At 42.3% G+C, this 22,065-nt stretch overlaps 1 protein-coding gene across 1 annotated transcript; it reads left to right on the forward strand.

Annotated features, from left to right (window-relative positions):
* Window positions 1–7,672: 7,672 nt before the first annotated feature.
* LOC117383335 (metalloreductase STEAP3-like) lies at window positions 7,673–21,810 on the forward strand. Its single transcript, XM_033980493.2, has 7 exons — window positions 7,673–7,712; window positions 8,936–9,165; window positions 11,698–11,964; window positions 12,924–13,451; window positions 14,145–14,309; window positions 16,487–17,114; window positions 20,337–21,810. Exons 2-6 carry the CDS (start codon window positions 8,950–8,952, stop codon window positions 16,772–16,774), a joined length of 1,464 nt encoding a protein of 487 aa, XP_033836384.1. The 5' UTR covers window positions 7,673–7,712; window positions 8,936–8,949; the 3' UTR covers window positions 16,775–17,114; window positions 20,337–21,810.
* The last annotated feature ends 255 nt before the right edge of the window (window positions 21,811–22,065 follow it).

Consider the following 22,065-nt stretch of genomic DNA (forward strand, 5'->3'; position numbering starts at 1 on the left):
GGAGGAGAGCGCGCGGCCAGATGTGGACAGCTGCAACGCAAATCAGACCGGAAGAGAGCGCCCTGACCTTCAGATTAAGAGATGGGCAGTTATGTGTTTATCAGATGTCACATTAGTTTGACTGTTGGACTGTTGGCCATCCTCACGTGATTTAAGGAGCATAAATGATGAGCCGTGGGTGAGGTCAAAGACAGTGGCCAGTCAGTGTGTGGGAGTCATTTGAACTGTTAAACGTGCTGTCTGCTCATGCACCTGTCACACCACACTCCACCTGCCTGACGTCTGTAATAATCTATAATAAGACATTTAATTTGACCAGTATTCAACACCTGCACATGGGCAAGAACACATGTGAATGAAGCCCAAACCTCACATTGAGTTTCCCCCCCTCTCTCTGACCCATTGTGTAAACCAAAGGCAGCATCTGGGTGCGTGTGTGTGCATTTGACTCAGATAAAGTCACTCTCCTCGCTCAGGGCTGCTGCAGAACATTCACGAAGCAACCAACCAAAACAAACTATACACATGTGTCACCCAAGTGCAGAAAATGAGGCTATGATTGAGTTTCGGGTCCTTCCTCTCAGATAGGATGTCTTCATCAGTCTGGCGCGATGATGTCTTATTTTCAAACGAATACACCGTGAATTCAGATTTGGGCTAAATTAAAATTCCCCAAGAGCACAGCCGATCATTACTCTGTTGCATACAAATGTGTCTCCAATGGCGTCTTTAGTTTTTGAGGACAGCGAGGACTTGAAAGTTGAATAGAGCCTTTGTTACTTAATCCACTCGTTATTTCAATTGTAAGTGGCTCGTTGAAACCGAAATGCATCCACAAAGATATGTCTAAAATGTGTCTAATAGAATCGCAGTCTGGGTTTCTTCTTCAGAGCTCAAGGTGATGTCTGAGGATCTGTCCGGGACTTGAGGCTTAATTCACAAGCCTGCTGCGGCCAATAGCAATTTCACCCATGCTCAAGTCAGATTTAAACCTCCAAAATGGCCGACGTCTGGAGGTGAGCGAGAAAACCAAGGTTAACAACATGATACCTTTGTAATTTTCTGCTTTTATGGTTGTTTAGGTGGATAAAATGTTTACCTAGGCCTGTCACGGTAACAAATCGTGCAGTTTGATATATCGCTGAAGTAAACATAGATGATAAACGATGATATTGAAACTAATTTACGCCACTGACAAGAACTCAAGAGCAGATTTAAACCACAAGAACTATTCTAAATGGACAATATTAGTAAAAATCATGAGCTGCAATAAGTAAACAGCAGAATGAAACACTTTAGTACTTTAGTTTGCATCTGTAATGAGACATACAAGTTATTTACTCAAACTTTTACGGTTTAAATCTTATCATATAGCCAAAAAATAACCAAAAAATTCCCAGTAGTGCAAAGAAAATGCACACAATAAATACTGACCACAAAATAATATTAAGAATCTTGTACGAAATAATCTTTAAATATGGTGCAAAGTGAATTCTGTACAATATTATGGTTACAGTGAGGTCTAATTGTGAATGTATTGTTTTCACAGTTGTGATTGGCTGATTACTCTTAAGGGGGCGGTCCCTTAACTTTTATAAGGGGAGCGGAAGGGGCTGACCTCACACCTGAAAAAGGTCAGAGGGACCAAAGGGTTGTACTAATAAAAGTGAACCAAGAGTGAGACAGTGAGCGGGAGTCTTCTTAAAACATTTCATGCTAAATTTCAACAGATTTCTAGTTTTGCTTATTTCAGTTGCCTCTATATCAGTTTATTAGACTAAATACTGTTTTTTTTTTTTTTATATTACTGTCAAATTAAATAAATAAATGACATTCAGATTAGATTAAAACTGAAGATCATGTGACCGCTGGGGCAAAGCTTATTGATCAATATGTTTATTTTATGCTAATATCTGATTTAGTTGATAATTTTTCCACTGTTTTTCTATAACTCTATAATGCACCAATTTGATATCTTATTTTATTAAAATCTCTGCACATGGACGCAAATTCTCCTCTAAACACCTATTTCGAAAGCAAATATAAAATTTCCGTAGCTTGGAACTGGCACCAAGATTGACTTATAACCAGTGGTGGATGAAGTGCTCAGTTAAGTAAAAGTACAGATATCAGAGCAAAAAAAACTCTAGTAAAAGTATCACCTGAAAAAATTTAGTTAAGTATTGAAGCACCTGTTTATAAATGTACTTTAAGAGTAAAAATTACAAGTATTTCTTGAAGATTTTGAGGTTTTATAAAGCTTCAAGTGGAGTGTTTTTGATAAAGATTTATGCTGGATTTTGTTCAACAGATGCAATTGATTGATTTTCAAGCTGTTTTTCTTTGTATATTCTTGTTTGCTCAGACTACAAATGTGTTAAAAATAAACCCTCAGACTTTTCAGCAGGTCTCAGACTCGTTCAAAAATGTAGTGAAGTAAAAGTAAAAGGTATCCGCTGTAAAATCATCTACAATATATGCTTAAGTACAGTACGTTGTTACTTTTACTTAGTTCCACTACTGCGTATAAGCCTGTTTTTATATATTACTCTTCAATTTCTTCCATTTTGCCTGAGTTCCCCTTGAAAACAGCTTTATTTGAATGACGTTTTTGGACTTGTACAGTTAACTATGTCTTTGGGCCATAATGAGCGCTTTATGCTTTTTTATTCTTCTTCCCAATGGCGTCCTCTGTAATATAACAATGTTTGCAGACTGCTGTGTCACGCTGGGAGCCAATGGCGCACCAAATGAATCAGACGTCATTATCTAACCTCTTGTTTTTGTCTGCGCGGTTCCTTCAGCGACTATGATGTGAAGAAGATTTTTTTTTTTTCAATTGTCACGAGGTATTACGTTCAAGCTTTGCAGGGAAAACAACAAGATGGCGATGACAGCTTGCACCATCAGCTCTTGTCTCTAAGTGTGACCCTAATATCCGGTGAGGAGGAGGAGGAGGAGGAGGAAGAGGGCCGCCCCGGACACGTTCATGGACACGTCCCACCCGCGCGGCCCTCGAAAGCACAAACTAACACGGCTTCACGCGGCTTTGACTTTGAAGTTCCATCACGTGTTTGCGCCGACAAAATTTAAGGTAATTACACCAGATTCGATACGGTTTTGTCACTATGTATCAGGTTTACACAAGCAAAACTAGACAGAATTACAAAACATGATTTGCTCTGGTCCAAGTTTACACTTCAAATACGTGTAACTTGGCCTGGAGCCTCCCGTCTCCATAGAGATAGACAAGTTAAATGCAGTAGTGGAAGGTAACTGTCGTAACGTCAGGTGCAGGTGCAGGTGCAAAGAGTGCAGACTCAGGGCAAGTACAGTGTTTATTCACAATTTGTGCAGAAATATGAGTCAATAGTTCATTAATCACACACGGGGAGCAGGGAGCGGGAGGCAGACCAGACGGGCGTAGTGCAGAGCGGGGACGGGAAAGCCAGGACCAGAGCGAGGACAGGATCGGGACGAGACCAGGGCAAGCCGAGCAGGTCCAGAGAGCGGGGGCCAGGGCGGGAGACGGGAAGCAAGCCGGAGACCAAGACAAGACAGGAGGCGAAAGCAAAGGGTGGACTGTACCGCAGCTGGGGTGTGGAGTCAGGAGCGGGAACAAGGACGGTCTGGCACCGAGTGTCTGAAGCTCGTCCATCTTAAGCAGGTGGAGGTGATTGCGCTGATGCGCTCCAGGTGCGCGCGGGAGGGGTCAGGAACACCGCCCAGCTCCGGACTCAGGCAGGTGCGGGAGGGGGAGAACACACAGGGGCCGTGTCCCAATTCCCCAAACTGACCTTAGGATCACCATTCGAAGTGTTCATCGAAGGGCAGTTACGTAATTTCCGGCGCGACAAGGGCTGTCCCATTTCAACGCACCCTACTGAATGCGCCCACAAACCTGCCCTTCCCTTTCTACCGTTTCCATGGAGATCGGACGTAACTGAAGCGTACATGCGTGCACACTTCACGCACTTCTATATCCCATCATGCACCACGACTACGCAAGAAACAGAAGAAAATGGAGTCCGCTGCGCAATATACGTTCAAATGTTCATACAGGTTTACCTCATCTACAACAGAGCGACATAAAACTGTTAAATCGGAATAAAGATCTGTACAGGCTGTGTGTGTGATGATTAAAAAGGAAGAATGTGCAGTTATTGCTAGACAATAAGAAGAAATTATTATCATTAGAAATTATTACTGCAATAAGAATAATGTAAGAATGTTCGTTTCTATTGTAAGCGTCAAAGACCAAGAGAAACATAAAGTCAGAAGAGTTTAATGATCCACACAGGTAATGTGAACAATGAAGCAACGGACTCTCAGGAAAGGACAGAACAGAGTCCTGAGACGTGCACAAAATCTTCATGAGTTCCGGTACATTCCATAGGTCTGCACCCCCTGGTGGGCACGTGTCATTTACCTTCGTGTTAGTAAATCAAGATACTAGTTTGATGTAGCGCTGCACTGTTAGAAAATACTTTACAATAATAAGATGAAAAGAACTGGCACAGCATAGAAGGGAAACAGCGCCCTCTACTGTTATTAAAGTGGTGTAGACATTGGCCAAAATACCGAATTGTTAAACTGCAATATCCCACTATATGTACCACTAATCAGTGTTCTCTGGTTTATAAACTATGAATGTGAAAATGATATTTTTACCTCTGTCTCTGTTATTACGTTTTCACAAGGTATATTTTGTTAACCCTTTAAAGTTATGAAGTAGCTACAAATGAGAAAAAAATCACATTGAACGTTACAATTGCCTATTGATATTCAATCTAAAAAAAAAAAGAAACGGCTGTGACGACGACGTCTTGACTTTTCTTCTATTAAATAATACATCATTAAAAAATAACGTACGTAATGTATGTATCGTACACTCAAAGACAGCGGTACAAGTGTGGTCCGTGGTGTAGACCTGTCCCACTTCAGCAAGATGGCGGCTACACTGAGGAGGGCAGATTCTCGACTGGAACCTTCAAACTACACTTTGAAGAGTACTTCGAATTGACCCTTCAAAAGGTGCATTTGGCGAATTGAGACATGGCCAGGGAGACAACAAGAGAGGCAGATGATGCGTGCCTCATGACAGTAACGAAGTAAAAGTCAAGTACTGTACTTGAGTAGAATTTTTAGGTATCTGTATTTAAATTTTACAGTGGATACTTTTTACTTTTACTTCACTACATTTGAAAGCAGTATCTGTACTTTCTGCTCCACTACATTTTTGAACTGGACTGAAAAGTAAAAATAACTTTTCATATAATTTGGAGGGTTATATTGAGCGTGTTTGTGGAATCATCCTGACTAAAGTTTTCTAAGTCAAGCCTCGGCTTTGAGCAAACAAAAATAAATACACAAAATTCATGAGAAAAAATTAAGAAATTGATTTGTGTTGTTAGTGTGACCAAAATATGTATCATTTTAATCTATATCACTACATTTAACACTTTAACACATGAACTACACTTATGTGAAATACTTTTACTTTTTACTCTTAAAGTACATTTTTAAACAGGTACTTAAATACTTTTAGTTAAGAAGATTTTTTCATGTTATAGTTTTACTTTATTGAGTAACTTTTTACCTCTGTATCTGTACTTTTACTTAAGTAACAAAACTGAGCAACCTTCTACCAGAACAGTTACATGTCATTACTGTTTTACTCAATTCTCAAATATAAAACCAATATAGGAAGTCATCCATTGAATTTCACAGTGACTTTTACATCAAATGCCCTGCCAGATGCAGCTTTTCATTTATTCGGGCTTGGAGTTGCCACAAATCGTGCTCTGACTTAACTCCTTAGCAAACTGTGGACTCTACACGATTATGAATTTATTACAAAGCTAAGAGACTTGGTTTTAAACTGTCCATCTTTACAGAAATATTGTAGTTTATCAAATAGGACCACCAAAGATCCCCCAAAGCAGATATTTACTGACAGTCTCTTCAAATAATGTAATTTATAATGTAAATGTAAACCCACTGTTGCCAACTGGAACACATTAAAATCCACCAGAAATGAAGAAAAAATGTCTAGAATTTTAAAAATCTTGACTGTTCTTGTGACTGTGGTAGTTGTGACATTCTGGATGTTTTCAGTCTGATGTTGGTCAGATAAACACAAATACAGTTGGTCAAGGTGATGAGAGTAGAGTCATAATGTTGTTAAATGTGAATCACTAATAGCTGAGCCAGAGACAAATTCAGCTTAGGGCCCCGTGAAAGCTAGGGCCGCCCCTGAAACAATGCATTTCCTTTGTAGAACAGTTGGGCAACCCCCTCTTCTGAAATATTTTAGCCTGACACTGGTACTTTACAGGTCACACCCGGAGCAACAAGCCAGTGATACCCATGAATGAGAGAGGCTTTTAAATTTGTATATCTGTGCCAAGGACTATAACCCAGAGTGCTGTAAACAGACGGAGCCGGGGCCACTGTATGTGTGTGTGACAGTGATGTAGTGTGTTGAGAGCCTGAGGGATTCAACCTTTTGCAAGTGGCAAAGGCAGCCATGATGAAGCCATGTTGACAGAGTCTGGCCTGCGGTAGGACTTCTCTTTAACGCGCTTTGGTAGACTGGGGTAGCAGTGACACGACAAACAAATGGACAAATGGACAAAATGCGTTCAGTAGTTCTAAATGTTTTCATGTTTGTAAAGCATAGACTGTAGATATAAATTGACATAGCTAACCTGCTAGCCGTCGCGTTCTAAATAGGCTCCATGGACTCTGGCTTCAATTCACTTTGTACCGAAAAACTGTTGCCCCTCTCTCTGTAACTGCATGATCCTGGTGTTTTAATTTCACTATTGTGTCTGTAACTCAAGATATGAACATTAATAACAGACAAATCAGGCGCCTTCTTTCCTCAAGGTCGCTCCTGTCTAGAATTAGCAACAGTTTTTGACTGTTGACAGTGTTGCTAAGCGCCCGCTCCCGGCTAAACCAGCGGCGCGAGTGGGAATGGGCGTTACCGTCAACACCCTCGCTCTGGATTGGCTATTTGGTTGCTATGATACGCGCGGTCAGCTCCAAATTAGCCCCTATGATCGCTAGCTTCGATGAGTTTCATTTGATTGGCTATGGGTGACGTCACACTCACTTAGTCCATTTCTCCAGTCTATGGTGTAAAGCTGCAGTATGTAACTTTTATGATGAAGGGTCTGATCAGAAATAGTAACTTGATTTGAAAGGCAAGTTAAACGCAGTACTGTGGAACAATCCAGGCAAAGCAATAACATCACCATGGAGACAAATAGAAGACAGCGCTTATCCTAGTATACATACAGGTTTACTAAGAAAGTACAAGTACCCCAAAGATTTAGGGCAGTAACTTGAGTATATTCTAAGTACTTTCCGATTAAGAGGCTGTGCAAAAGATTCAACAGTGATATGAAATGATATCTGCTGCCACATAACATTGCTTATATAACTTTATGTGTTTTCCATGTTCACAACTTAATTTCAAACTATAAATGCATTAAATATTACTCATGAATACTGTGCCGCCGTCATGTGTTTTGGTGTAGCATGTCACACACTTTGCCAGGAGTTATTTGAGGTTATTTTTGATACTGGGCTTGTTTTTTTTTATCATAGGCTCACACTTGGGAGCGTGGTCAGGGCGGGGCTTACGTACGTGTGCGTCATCTTATCAGGAAGAAACGACGCACAGCGAGGAGCCAGGGAGCGAGGTGAGTTTTCCCTTCAAAAACACTACTCTAATCATTCACTACGGGCAAACTAAAGTAAATTATCAATATTTTTAAACGTGTATATTCGTAATATTTAGTTTGAGTTCGGTTAGTGTTTTCAAAGCGGTTGTTTCTTGAGTTAAAAGTTTACAAAAGTTACCAAGGACGCTTAGCAAGTCTGTTCACGCTGCGGACCGTTGATACCCCGAACTCCCCATAGATTTTTATCAATTTAAAATGTATTACCCATTTAAAACTAACTACGCAAACTCACGCGTTAATCAGGAGACTTTTCAAAATGATTGCACTCTTTTCTTAAACTCGGCATTCAGTATTTTTTATTTTTTACCTCTTAATTCTGAACTAAGCTTGAAAAAGTAAACCATATCCATCTCTGTTTTGCATTGGTTTTGACGTAGAAGACGTACAAGGAGCTTTCTATTATTGGCTTTTTCACTATGGACTTTTTTAACGCGCTTGTTCTAGGACATGTCAGCTGAGACTGGAATAATAGTGTCAGCTCAGTGTCCTTAAATGACCCATAATTATCCAAAACCTGCTTGTCTTTTAGGTTGCTTATTAGAGTGGAGTTAGTTAATTGCCTAGTTTATGTTAGGACTGGCTTATTATAGATTTAATGGGATAAGACTGAAAAAAATAATGAAATTGCTATTATGATCATGTTTTTACTGTTATTATTTGGCCTATTTTTGTATATGTATTGCATGCACACCTTTGCTTTCTGTATTTAATGGTGCATCCAGAATTACAACAGAATTTATGTATCTTAAAATCATGTATTTTTTCTCATGCCAAGTTTAGTCCGGGTTGTGGCAGTTAATCTGATTTCTTTTGGTTCCTACAAGTAATTTTTAGCTATAAGAACATTTTCGTTGTTTATTATGGTCATATCGTTGCAGAGAGCTGTACTATTGTAAGTAAAAAAACTATGTATATTACTGTGGTTGGATGCCGAAGATGCAAAACAATAATATAAAAAAGTACAAAAATGTCATGGAACAACCTGATAAACTTCTGGGTCACTACTCACTACTTTCATCTATCACACTATAATGCCAGAGTACTTTAAATGAACACTAACATTTTAAAATCTCTATTGGTTTAACCTTAACCTAACAGAAAATTTCTTGAGGTATGACTACACAATCCTGAGATCTAAAGTAATACCAGATATCTCCATCGTCTTGTTCCTCTCCCTGCAGACTGGTTGCTAAGCATGCCTGACGACATGGCCAAGCCTTTGATCCGAGACCGGGGCTCCCGACTCCTGGAAGCCGCGCAGACTGAGCCGGGATCCCCGCTGGTCGGGATTTTGGGCACGGGGGACTTTTCTCGCTCTCTGGCCCGGCGTCTGGTTGCGTCTGGGCACCAAGTGGTGGTGGGGAGCCGCAATCCAAAACGATCGGCTGCTCTGTTTCCTGATGAAGCTGAGGTATGGGTTTTGAATTACAAATACTCAAATTGTACTGCAGTTATTTCCTTTCGAATGCAGTTATTATAGCAGTTTTGGGGAAAATGTAACAAATTTTTCTGCAGTGCACATTGTAGCACGACACCCAGGGCAAAACAAGCAGGATATGAACTCACTTTTGCTCATTTATAAGGAGTTCTGCTGAATTGTCTGTATTTTAATAGACTGTGATATTCCAAAGTCTGCTTTATTAATGCGGTTGTTCGTTATAATTTTTGTTTTATTTTTGTTCTTAAAATGAAAATTAATACAAAAAAAACTTTACAACGTGCACTCTGTCATTAAACAGCTCCAGGGCCATTAACATTTGAGAGGAGACTAAAATATGAACTGTTAAATTAATATAAGCCCCGTGTATTTCAGAACATGTTTGTAGAGGTCTAAACTACAAATACAACACGATTTTCAGACAGAGGACATTCTATGATCTACATAACTGCAGCTTTTGCAAACTCAAATTAGGATTTTGATTTTATTGTGACACATTATGCAGCTACATGGTGGTTTAAAACACTTTTACTTGAGATCGAATATATTTGCCCATTAAACAAATATTTTTAAAAACAGAGATTTTTTCCCTTGAACTATTTCAGTTGTTTCTCTTCCCTGTGGTAATAATTACATGTTTGCGTGGATTTCCTCTGCTTAGCCTAATTACTGTTGTCATCCTTCTGCAGGATTTGTGCAGAGCCGTGGCTGTGTGAGAACAATAAGATTTTGTTAGTTTTTTTTCCCAGTAGGAAATATGTTAAAAACGCTTGTTTCTGGCAGGTGCACGTGTAAGAAAAAAGTGAGCTTGTTTTGTATTGATGAATAGATAATAGGCAAACATATAAACAAATGACAATAAGGCAGTTTTGGAGACTATGCCACCACAGACAAGTTTAGCTTTAATGACAAGCTCCTATTTGCTCCTGTCTGTGGCTACTGCGAGACTGAACAACCCAAATTACACAAAATAGTCCTTTGACAAAAACAAAGGTTAAAGTTACTTGGCACTGATTGTTTTATTTTGAACGCCACAATAATAACTGTTTACAAGTCAAAATGATCTTTTCACAGACAGGGTACCATTTGGAACAACTACAGTTAGTACAATTATACAAGTAAAAATATGACTTCTACCTAATTATTAAACTGTTCTCTTTTTTTATTGTTGAACTTTCCTTTAAAATGCTAATATGAGCTTCTGCGAATATAATTTATTATACAAATTTATTGTTAAGTTAAGGGACACACTGATTGTCGACGTAACGTGATCAGATTTTGTAGTTGGTATTAAAACAAATTTTGTCTCTAAACTAAAATCCCAATAGCTTTTTTAATAATAAACTTTTTAGGAGGTAGAAAAAAAATTTCAACACAAAATGATTGTAGTGTTGCACTGGTTCTGGTGGATAAACTATTGAGTAAAGGTGAAATACGTGTCCATGTTTGTTTCTTTTGACTAACCTAATTAAAACCATTTCACTTGGAACAGACAAATGTTGCACATTCAAACTGAGCACATCTTTTTACACATGCTTTATATTTTATTACTTTTACTTTCCTGTAACTTTTATAACAGTCTTATGACGGTCACACTCCAGTCACGGTGTTATGGTAGAACATTTCTCCGAAAGAAAGGATGTATATTACTTGATTATATCTTTTTAGAAGGTGATGATTAACAAATAAAAAAAAAAAAAATAATAAAGTTCATATGACAGGTTGGACTACTTATTTCACTAAAACATAGTTACCTGTATGTTTAAGATTTTACTAAAAAGCCTTGTGTGGTGTTTTCCATTTTTAAATTTTGGTTTATAATGTTACTTCCTGCTTGGACACGAGCCGCAGATGTGATTCCATAACTGTTTCCGAGCAACCATAATGTTAACAAGTTATAATTAAACTCATAAAAATAAATGACAACACCTTTATTTTGTTAAATGAATGTTTAAACTCTCAGAAAAATGTGTTCCTCGCTTGTAAATTGGATGGAGTTTTCACAGGAGATAGCATTGATAAAGGTATTGTGTTTTTGAACTCAGCACTAGTTCTTGTATTTTTGTATGTGGAAAAAAGTTGAGAAGAAACAATCTGCCACTTAGCTGATGCAAAACTAAACTAACAAAATATTTAGCACAGATATTATCCCACCAAACGAAGTCATAATTAGAAAAACATGAAAACGGGTCAAATTCACTTTTATTTTTTAATTTAAAATATAAGCAGACACTTCAGTTTTGTTGAAATAATGTTAAAACGATCAGAAAAAATGTGTTTATTGCATGTAAATTGTGCCTAACTTTTGGATAGAATTCTGCCTAGTGTGACATCACCAATATGTTTTTGAACTTTATATCGTATTTTAGCTGCAAAGTGTAGTTTAGTAGCGTTTAGTGGCAAAAGGGGGTAGGGCCGAGTAAGTTCAATACCACCAAATGAAGTAAAAATTGGAGAATCATAAAATCCCGTCACATGCACATTAAGAGTATGTGTTTTTTTTAGGTGATGTCTCAGCTGGAAGCCGCGAGCCAGGCTGACATAGTGTTCGTGGCCTTGTTCCCGGAGCACTACTCGTCCTTGGTGGAGCTGAAGCAGGTTTTGGGGGGGAGGGTCCTGGTGGATGTGAGTAACGGTCTGTGCCTCAATCAGGACGGTCCCTCCAACGCAGAGCAGCTCGCCGATATGTTCCCCGAGAGCCACGTGATCAAAGGATTCAACACTATCTCCGCATGGGCGCTACAGAGCGGCCCCAGAGACGGCAGTAGACAAGTATGGGATACGAGAGCGGAAGAACTGGACTCTTGTTAATACATTTACTATGAAAATATTTTGTGGAATTAGTGTCTGTGGTTTCAAACAGGTGAAAAAGTAGCATTGTTATCATGCAAAACTAAATATTGTCTCTTTTGGATGGTAAAACAGTTCCACATCACATCAAATGCATCTGTCTTGATGGTGTTTTTACTGCCAGACAATACCTTCAGAAACATGTATTCTTTCTGTGAGTGGGCTTGCCTCACCACAGATCTTTCTTTTTTATCTTTATTTATACAAGGGAACCCAATGAGAGCACTTGGGGTCTCTTCTTCATGGGTGCCCTGTTTAAAATGCAATACAAGCAGAAAAACAGATAAAACACATAGGTGTCCATATAAAACATTAAAAACAGGAGCAGATGTGTAAAAAAGTTCAATACCAGATTATTAAATTGTGCCACCAAAGTATCCAGTTTTGCTTTTCCTTGGAGTATATTACATTTTTATGAAGCAAAACAGGTCAAAGCCACTTTCCTGTGTCAGTTTTGGTGCGGCTTGTCCTTAGTCTTATGCAGTCATGTGATCTGGTTTTAAATGTTCCTGTATCAATGATTAACAAGCAGCAGGTGAAGTATTCAGGCAGTTTTTGAAGTTGTCCCATATAGATAAATTTTATACAGCACTCTTCAAATAGACTGTGACAGTGAGATCTGACCCGTAACTTGGCCTGGTGGCATCAACTGCTTGTCTCCATGGAGATAGATGCGTTTAATGCCATGCTGTGGGACATTCCAGGCAAAGCAACAGCATCTGCATTCTGTCAAGAAACTGGCGTATCTCCACCAGAAAAAAATCTGAAAAAATGCATCTAACAGAACATTTTGAGTATTTCTTGTATCTGCATTTTGTGATTAACATCAACTCTGAAAAATCAAACATCAACAATCATAATTCCTGTATTTTCTTTTGCAGGTTTTTCTGTGCAGTGACAGTAGCGTCGCCAAAGCTTCAGTGTCACAGCTGTGCAGGAGGATGGGCTTCATCCCGATCGACATGGGCCCCCTGTCCGCCTCTTTAGAAATTGAAAACATGCCGTTATATCTTTTCCCATCATGGAAACTCCCGGTGCTCCTCTCTTTTGCCCTTTTCATATTTTTTTACCTGTACAACTTTATCCGGGACGTTTTGCATCCTTACGTCACGTCTGGCAAAAGCGCTTTCTACAAAATGCCCATTGAGTTGGTGAACGTAACTCTACCCTGTGTAGCATTAGTGATGCTAACGCTAGTCTACGTACCAGGTTTATGCGCGGCGTTCCTACAGCTGTGGTGGGGGACAAAGTACAAGAGATTCCCGGACTTTTTGGATAAATGGCTGATACAGAGGAAGCAGTTTGGGTTGTGTAGCTTCCTCTGCGCAGCGCTACACATGATCTACAGTCTGTGTTTACCAATGAGGAAGTCTGCTCGCTTCACAATGCTAAACCAGGCCTTTAAACAGGTTTGTTAAGCTCATACTGTTTGTGCTTGATTAGTCTTTTTCTTTCAACCTAATTCAAGAGTAATACATCTTTTAAAGTGGAGATGATGGGTCATTTTTGTATTTATCTAATCATAACTACTGTGTAACTCAGACAAGTGTTACTGAACCGGGACTGAACCGGGACTGAACCAGGACTAATTCAGGACTAACTCAGGACAGGGTTAAACCGGGGCTTATTCAGGACAGGGTTAAACCGGGGCTTATTCAGGACAGGGTTAAACCGGGGCTAATTCAGTACAGGGTTGAACCGGGGCTAATTCAGGACAGGGTTGAACCGGGGCTAATTCAGGACAGGGTTGAACCGGGGCTAATTCAGGACAGGGTTGAACCGGGGCTAATTCAGGACAGGGTTGAACCGGGGCTAATTCAGGACAGGGTTGAACCGGGGCTAATTCAGGACAGGGTTGAACCGGGGCTAATTCAGGACAGGGTTGAACCGGGGCTAATTCAGGACAGGGTTAAACCGGGGCTAATTCAGGACAGGGTTAAACCGGGGTTTAAACCAGGACTCAACCAGGACTCAACCAGACCACCTTTTACTATATCCAACTGTTCTGAAGTTATGACTGTGTACAAATATTTGGAAAAGTCACATTGTATGACGTGTTTTATATATTTTCTTTACTCATTTATTTATTTATTCATCTCCAGGTAAAAAATGGTATCGAGGACTCATGGGTGTCTGAGGATGTGTGGAGGATGGAGCTGTACGTTTCCGTGGGGATAATGGCCATCGGGCTCCTGTCTCTGCTCGCTGTCACTTCACTGCCCTCTGTGGCCAATACTGTCAACTGGAGAGAGTTCAGCTTCATACAGGTAAAATATGGACCGATGCAATGCTGTGCCTCATAACTTGCATGATAGAACTGTTGCCATAGTGATTCAAAACTACCAAATTATCTTTTGAATGGTCCTAAAAATATGACCTCTACCAGGAAGCTATGTCAAGAAGGTAAAAGGTTCTTATAGGTTGCCAGTTACTTCACTCTGCATTACACCACAGATGAAGTATTGCACTGTCCTCTTGCTTTTATAAGGCTGGTGATGACATACTGTAAGTGTACAAATACAGTTTAATAAAGCTTGATCCAATAATATACTTTTAAATATAAATATACCGGTACTTTTTGCATGAATTTATAATTGAAAACTCTACATTATGTGATTCTGAATAAGTCTGAGTCTGAGATCCATTTCGTCTTTTGGCAGATAGTAACATGTGACCTCCTGTGGCCACATCCTTCTCTTTAGTTGTACTCAACAGTAGTTTATTCACAAAAAACATTAGACATTAGACATGTGTTCACTAATGAGGACACACTGCAGCATGTACCATATACCCAAATCGCATTGCTTTCTACATATCTCAAACTTGTCTTTTTTCAAATATTTTCTTAAGATTGATTCATTCATTTAACAATAGCGCAGACAGCCTTGGGCATATTTAGTCTTTTGTTATTCTATGTGTGCCCCAGTTTCCAATGTGAAACTTCCTCTGTGACGAAGCCATCAGGAGGGCTCTGACTCACTACAGCCCCCTCTCGTCCGCCATATTGTTCTTCCTTCATCTTTAACTAATCTGGCGGCCGTCAGATTAGTCATGTGCTAGCCTAGCCGCCGTCAAGAGGAACAGCAGCTAGCATAGAGCGCTACATTTGGACTTAGCTTTAGCTGCATATGAAAGGCCCATTGCTGCACTGTGTCTTTTTGTTTTCTGCGAATATTTTTTGTTGTACTTGAGTCTAGTTTACTAATACTCATGCACTTCAATACTAATTTTACCCTTGTGGTAGTTAAATTCTCATATTTTATGAGAAAAAGCAGTTGTAGCAGGTGTAGATGCTGAAGTACTGCTAGTAATATTGGTAGTACAGTAGTAGTAGTACACATTGACATTGAAGTATGGGTCAAATGCAGAAGACATCTTTCACTACGGGGGCGCTAAAGTGTAGGTTTAGTAGTAATGGCGTCACTGATGTAGGACTGTCATTAGTAGTAGTACAATTAGTAGTGGTGGTAGTCATTGAATACATAGATATCTGGTAAAATGGATGAGAATAGAAAAGTATTATTTGAAAAGCAGCAGCATGGTTGGTGGTTCAATTCCCTTTACTGTTATTTCATTCATTGTTGTTCCATTTGTATTTTTTGCAGTCGCTGTCAAAGTACCCCTGAAATTACCCAAGTCAGCATTTATTTTCTGCTGTGAACGGCTGGCTAGTAATTTGAAACATTGATGAGATTTTCTTCAGTTCTTGCTAATATCTGCAGAATCTAAAATCATTTATTTCCACTTGAGGCACAACAGCTCATACACGACAGCGGCGGCTCTCGTCCGTTCAAACCACATTCCCACATACATCATGTTTAATGTATAAAACTCCTGGGGCGAAACATAGAAGGTGTTGTTGACTTCTGTTGCCTCTGGTCTCACTAATTACTGACAGGATTACTCAGCAAAGTTCATTTAGGTCACATGTGTTGGGTCAGTGCACATCCTCCAGTTCTCCATCAGCTATGAGCTACATGAGCTAATGAACTTGACCGGTTAGAGGACACTGCGACTTCAGTAGATCCTGATACAGTAAGACATACAGACTAGACAATTTAGATGTTTTAAGAGTCATTAAAGCTACAGTATGTCACTTTTTTTTCTAGCTAAATATGAGATTAAAATAAAAGCATGTTTATTTCACTGAAAAACTTCAAAATCATGCTTCCTTACTGTGAGCAGGCTTGCATCTCCACAAACCTGACTGTTATTTGGAGTGCTGCGGCACTGCTGCCGCTCTGTAGCACCTGTTATTCCTTGTGGTCTCCTATCCAAGTACTAACCAGGTCCAACTCTGCTTAGCATCCGAGATGAGCAGAGATTGGACAAAACATTTTCCAGTTTGAATGTGAATCCTGCAGTATAAAGTATAGATTTTAGTTGGCTATATGCTGTCTTATTTATCAAATGGAAACTTAACTATTCTTCTTTTCTTCTACAGTCCTCTCTAGGCCACTGTGCCCTTTTCATGGCCACACTCCACACCTGTTTGTTCGGATGGACCCGAGCGTTTGACGCAAAACAGTACCACTTCTACCTCCCTCCCACCTTCCTCTTAGTAGTCATCCCCCCCGTATCAGTGCTTATATTCCGGTCGCTCCTGTTCCTGCCCTGCGTGGCTCTCAAACTAAGGAAAATCCGCAGAGGCTGGGAGAAGACTCGGCATATTAGATTCACGCTGCCAGACGAAGATTGCCGCAACGGGCTGGAAGATGTCAGCCATGTTTGAGATCAAGCTAGCATGCTAACTCCCACCGGAATGAATGATGAATATATCCTTGAAATGCATTGAAGGCTCATCCCCCCAGCTTTCCAAATGTGTATAGTTTAAAGTGTAATGTAGATATCTTTCCAATGAACTCAACTTGAGCTTGTTGCACTATATATGTTTGTATTTTCATGGTCTTTCTGTTGTACAAAAATCAGGTAGGCAGGTAGCTGTAGGCAGCATATTTTAAAGAAGAGGTATTATGCAAAATCAACTTTTTGAAGCTTTCTACCATGTTACAACAGTGTTCCTCATCAAAACCAAAAATATGCAGACATGAAGCATTTTCAAAACGATAAAGGCAACATCCATCCATCCATCCATTTTCTTCCGCTTATCCGGGGCTGGGTCGCGGGGGCAGCAGTCTAAGCAGGGACTCCCAGACTTCCCTCACCCCGGACACGTCCTCCAGCTCCTCCGGTGGGACCCCAAGGCGTTCCCAGGCCAGCCGAGAGACATAGTCCCTCCAGCGTGTCCTGGGTCTTCCCCGGGGCCTCCTCCCGGTGGGACATGCCCAGAACACCTCCCTAGGGAGGCGTCCAGGAGGCATCCTGAGCAGATGCCCGAGCCACCTCAGCTGGTTCCTCTCAACGTGTAGGAGCAGCGGCTCTACTCCGAGCTCCTCCCGTGTGACCGAGCTCCTCACCCTATCCCTAAGGGTGCGCCTGGCCACTCTGCGGAGGAAGCCCATTTCAGCCGCTTGTATCCGCGATCTTGTCCTTTCGGTCATTACCCAAAGCTCATGACCATAGGTGAGGGTAGGAACGTAGATTGACCGGTAAATCGAGAGCTTCGCCTTCCGGCTCAGCTCCTTCTTTACCACAACGGACCGATACAGCGACCGCATCACTGCAGACGCTGCACCGATCCGCCTGTCAATCTCCCGCTCCATCCTTCCCTCACTCGTGAACAAGACCCCGAGATACTTGAACTCCTCCACTTGGGGCAGAGACTCACCACCCACCCGGAGAGAGCAAACCACCTTTTTCCGGTCGAGAACCATGGCCTCGGATTTGGAGGAGCTGATTCTCATCCCAGCCGCTTCACACTCGGCTGCAAACCGCCCCAGTGCCTGCTGCAGGTCCTGGCTCGAAGAAGCCATCAGGACAACATCATCTGCAAACAGCAGAGATGAAATCCTGTGGTTCCCAAACCAGGCCCCCTCCGGCCCCTGGCTGCGCCTAGAAATTCTGTCCATAAATATAATGAACAGAACCGGTGACAAAGGGCAGCCCTGGCGGAGTCCAACATGCACCGGGAACAGGTCTGACTTACTGCCGGCAATGCGAACACAGCTCCTGCTCCGGTCATACAGGGACCGGACAGCCCTTAGCAAAGAGCCCCGGACCCCATACTCCCAGAGCACCCCCCAAAGGACACCACGAGGGACACGGTCGAATGCCTTCTCCAGATCCACAAAACACATGTGGACTGGTTGGGCATACTCCCATGAGCCCTCGAGGACCCGATGGAGAGTATAGAGCTGGTCCAGTGTTCCACGACCAGGACGAAAACCACACTGCTCCTCCTGAATCCGAGGTTCGACTATCGGTCGGATTCTCCTCTCCAGTACCCTGGAATAGACCTTACCGGGAAGGCTGAGGAGTGTGATTCCCCTGTAATTGGAACACACCCTCCGGTCCCCCTTCTTATACAGAGGGACCACCACCCCGGTCTGCCATTCCACAGGTACTGTCCCCGACTGCCACGCGATGTTGCAGAGACGTGTCAGCCAAGACAGTCCCACAACATCCAGAGACTTGAGGTACTCAGGACGGATCTCGTCCACCCCCGGAGCCTTGCCACCGAGGAGCTTGCCAACCACCTCAGTGACTTCAGCCAGGGTGATGGACGAGTCCGCCTCTGGGTCCCCAGTTTCTGCTTCCTCCTCGGAAGACGTGACAGTGGGATTGAGGAGATCCTCAAAGTATTCCTTCCACCGCCCAACAACATCCCCAGTCGAGGTCAGCAGCTCTCCACCCGCACTGTAAACAGTGTTGGTGAAGCACTGCTTTCCCCTCCTGAGGCGTCGGACGGTTTGCCAGAATCTCTTTGAGGCCGTCCGATAGTCCTCCTCCATGGCCTCCCCGAACTCCTCCCAACCCCGAGTTTTTGCCTCTGTGACTGCCCGAGCCGCGGCACGCTTGGCCCGTCGGTACTCATCAGCTGCCTCAGGAGTCCCACGAGCCAACAAGGCTCGATAGGACTCCTTCTTCAGCTTGACGGCATCCCTTACTTCCGGTGTCCACCACCGGGTTCGGGGATTGCCGCCGCGACAAGCACCACAGACCTTACGACCACAGCTACGAGCAGCCGCATCGACAATAGAGGTGGAGAACATGGCCCACTCGGAGTCCATGTCTCCAACCTCCCCCAGGATCAGGGAGAAGCTCTCCCGGAGGTGGGAGTTGAAGACCCCCCTGACAGAGGGCTCCGCCAGACGTTCCCAGCAGACCCTCACAATGCGCTTGGGCCTGCCAGGTCTGTCCGGCTTCCTCCTCCGCCAGCGGATCCAACTCACCACCAGGTGGTGATCAGTTGACAGCTCAGCCCCTCTCTTCACCCGAGTGTCCAAGACACGCGGTCGGAGGTCAGATGACACGACAACAAAGTCGATCATCGACCTCCGACCTAGAGTGTCCTGGTGCCACGTGCACCGATGGACACCCTTGTGCTCGAACATGGTGTTTGTTATGGACAAGCTGTGACTAGCACAGAAGTCCAATAACAAAACACCGCTCGGGTTCAGATCGGGGAGGCCGTTCCTCCCAATCACGCCCCTCCAAGTGTCACTGTCGTTACCCACATGGGCGTTGAAGTCCCCCAGGAGAACAACGGAGTCTCCGGTTGGTGCACTGTCTAGTACCCCTCCCAGGGACTCCAAGAAGGCCGGGTACTCTGCACTGCCGTTTGGCCCGTAGGCCGACACAACAGTGAGAGACCTGTCCCCGACCCGAAGGCGCAGGGACGCGACCCTCTCGTTCACCGGAGTGAACCCCAACACGCAGCGGCTGAGCTGTGGGGCAATGAGCAAGCCCACACCAGCTCGCCGCCGCTCCCCGCGGGCAACGCCAGAGAAATGGAGAGTCCAACCCCTCTCGAGAAGTTGGGTTCCAGAGCCCAAGCTGTGCGTGGAGGTGAGGCCGACTATATCTAGCCGGTAACGCTCAACCTCCCGCACAAGCTCAGGCTCCTTCCCCCCCAGCGAGGTGACATTCCATGTCCCCAGAGCTAGTCTCCATGTCCGGAGATCCGGTCGTCGAGGTCCCCGCCTTCGACTGCTGCCCGGATCTCTCCGCACCCGCCCCTCATGGCTCCTCCCGCAGGTGGTGGGTCCACGGGAGGACGGCCCCACGTCGTTTCTTCGGGCTGGGCCCGACCGGGCCCCGTGGGGAAAGGCCCGGCCACCAGGCGCTCGCTGCCGAGCACCCACCCCAGGCCTGGCTCCAGGGTGGGGCCCCGGTAACGCCAGTCCGGGCGACGTAACTGGCCTCGTTGTTTCTCAGGCAACATGGTGGTAAAGGCAACATGGTGATCTAAATGTTAGGTGTTAGCAGTTAATACCCCACACAAGTGTAATACCCCACAAGAAACAATTTGGCTTTCAGATTTGATGAGTTGGAAAAGCAAATTTACAATGATCCTAGCTCTGACCTGTTTGTATGATTGTGTTTTTGAGCAAGACACTTCATCCACTCTCCCTGTGTATGAATATGGTGCTGTGATTGGAGGTGGACTGAAAAACCGTTAGCATAGCTTGGCAGCCATGTTTCTATAAGAGCCAGGGCAGCTGTGGCTACAACACTAGCTAAATAAGTAATGCGCTTATTCTTTGAGTATCTTATGAGGAGCTATAAAAATCCAAATAGCTGGGCGTGTGACAAAAAAAGATATAAATTAGTTGCATATATTTACTGATCACAATATGATTTTGTTGATTTATGAATTAACAAGACATGGTTCAATTTCTTACTACAACTCTTAAACGCTTCAAACCACTTTTACTCACTGGGTTGGCTGTTCACCTCTCGTTTTAAAAGCCCCAAAATGATCATTGATATTTCAAAGGACTGGATCTCCATCTTTATTCAAATTCAATCGATTGCACAGCCCTAAATCCAAGACATTTATTTAATTATTAATCGCTTAACAAAACCTCCTTTTTAATTATCACCAGAACATAGCCAGACCACCACTAAGACCACAACTAATAAACTGCACAATGGAGCTCAGTAGTGACAACCTACTCTTCTGTAAGTAAATTTTCCATTCATTTTTCCCATAGAGGAGGCTAAACAGCTACGTGCTAATATCTATAACACAGTTGTTTTAAGTCCAAACAGGCCGTTTAAAAATTACTATTTATACAATTTCAGAAACAGATTTGAAATAAAATGACAGGTCTTGTGATCTTTATTTACCACTCGGATGATAATTCTCAAGCAAGCTTTTGAACTTTTAATATGAGAAAAATGAATGTGATATTTAGTTCTGTAGCTGCAGTCACTTTTATAGGTGATTCCCAGTGTCTGTAATCGCATATTACTTAGATGGTTATAATGTTATGGCTGATTTGTTTATTCCATCATAAGTTTTCTGTTTGAACTTCTACTAATTTGGTGTTGAACTAATGAGCTATGTTTTGTGTCACCTGTGTTCCTTCTTGTTTTGATGTCGTTGTTTTGACTCGTGCCACGCTGGTCCTGGTCAACAGCCTTTAATTAGCAGGACACTGTATGACATTCAGTAACGTTAATTTATTTTTATTTGTATGTCAGTGTCACGAAAAAATCAAGTGTTGGTACATCACTGTTACTTTTACTGTTTCAGAGTTTTAATTTATTAACATATTTGAATCAGTTGTGTATATTCTGAGATTTAGATTGGATGAGATGTTTTTCACCTTGTGCCAAAGAAGTTACTTAATATTTTGTTAATGTAAAATGTGTGTATGCAAAAATTCTTACACTGTAGATTAAATGCATTTTTCTAGTTTTATTCTTGTATTTTTCTTTTGTTCTGTCTGTGCTGCTGATTAGTGTTTGGTGTTGTACCGCGCTGCCATCTGCTGGTGAAGTTGTGACTTGCAGCAAAATGCCAAGTGTCTATGCACTTGGACAGAGATGGTAAAATGCTCATAATTTATTGGTTAATGAACTGTTCAAAAATTATGGTACACATGTATGATTTAATATAATCAACCATTTTGTTTTGAGTTGGTAATTACCATGACAACAGTGCTTTCCATCACT

The sequence above is a fragment of the Periophthalmus magnuspinnatus genome, chromosome 2 (genome assembly GCF_009829125.3).
Source record: "Periophthalmus magnuspinnatus isolate fPerMag1 chromosome 2, fPerMag1.2.pri, whole genome shotgun sequence".
In the NCBI taxonomy this organism is placed as follows: Eukaryota; Metazoa; Chordata; class Actinopteri; order Gobiiformes; family Gobiidae; genus Periophthalmus; species Periophthalmus magnuspinnatus.

What these genes read in the sequence shown, in the direction of transcription:
- LOC117383335 (XM_033980493.2), top strand. Translation starts at nt 8,950, where the DNA reads ATGCCTGACGACATGGCCAAGCCTTTGATCCGAGACCGGGGCTCCCGA. An exon ending in TAAACCAGGCCTTTAAACAG is followed by an intron (nt 13,452 to 14,144) that starts GTTTGTTAAGCT and finishes ATTCATCTCCAG; the next exon opens with GTAAAAAATGGTATCGAGGA. An exon ending in GAGAGTTCAGCTTCATACAG is followed by an intron (nt 14,310 to 16,486) that starts GTAAAATATGGA and finishes TTTCTTCTACAG; the next exon opens with TCCTCTCTAGGCCACTGTGC.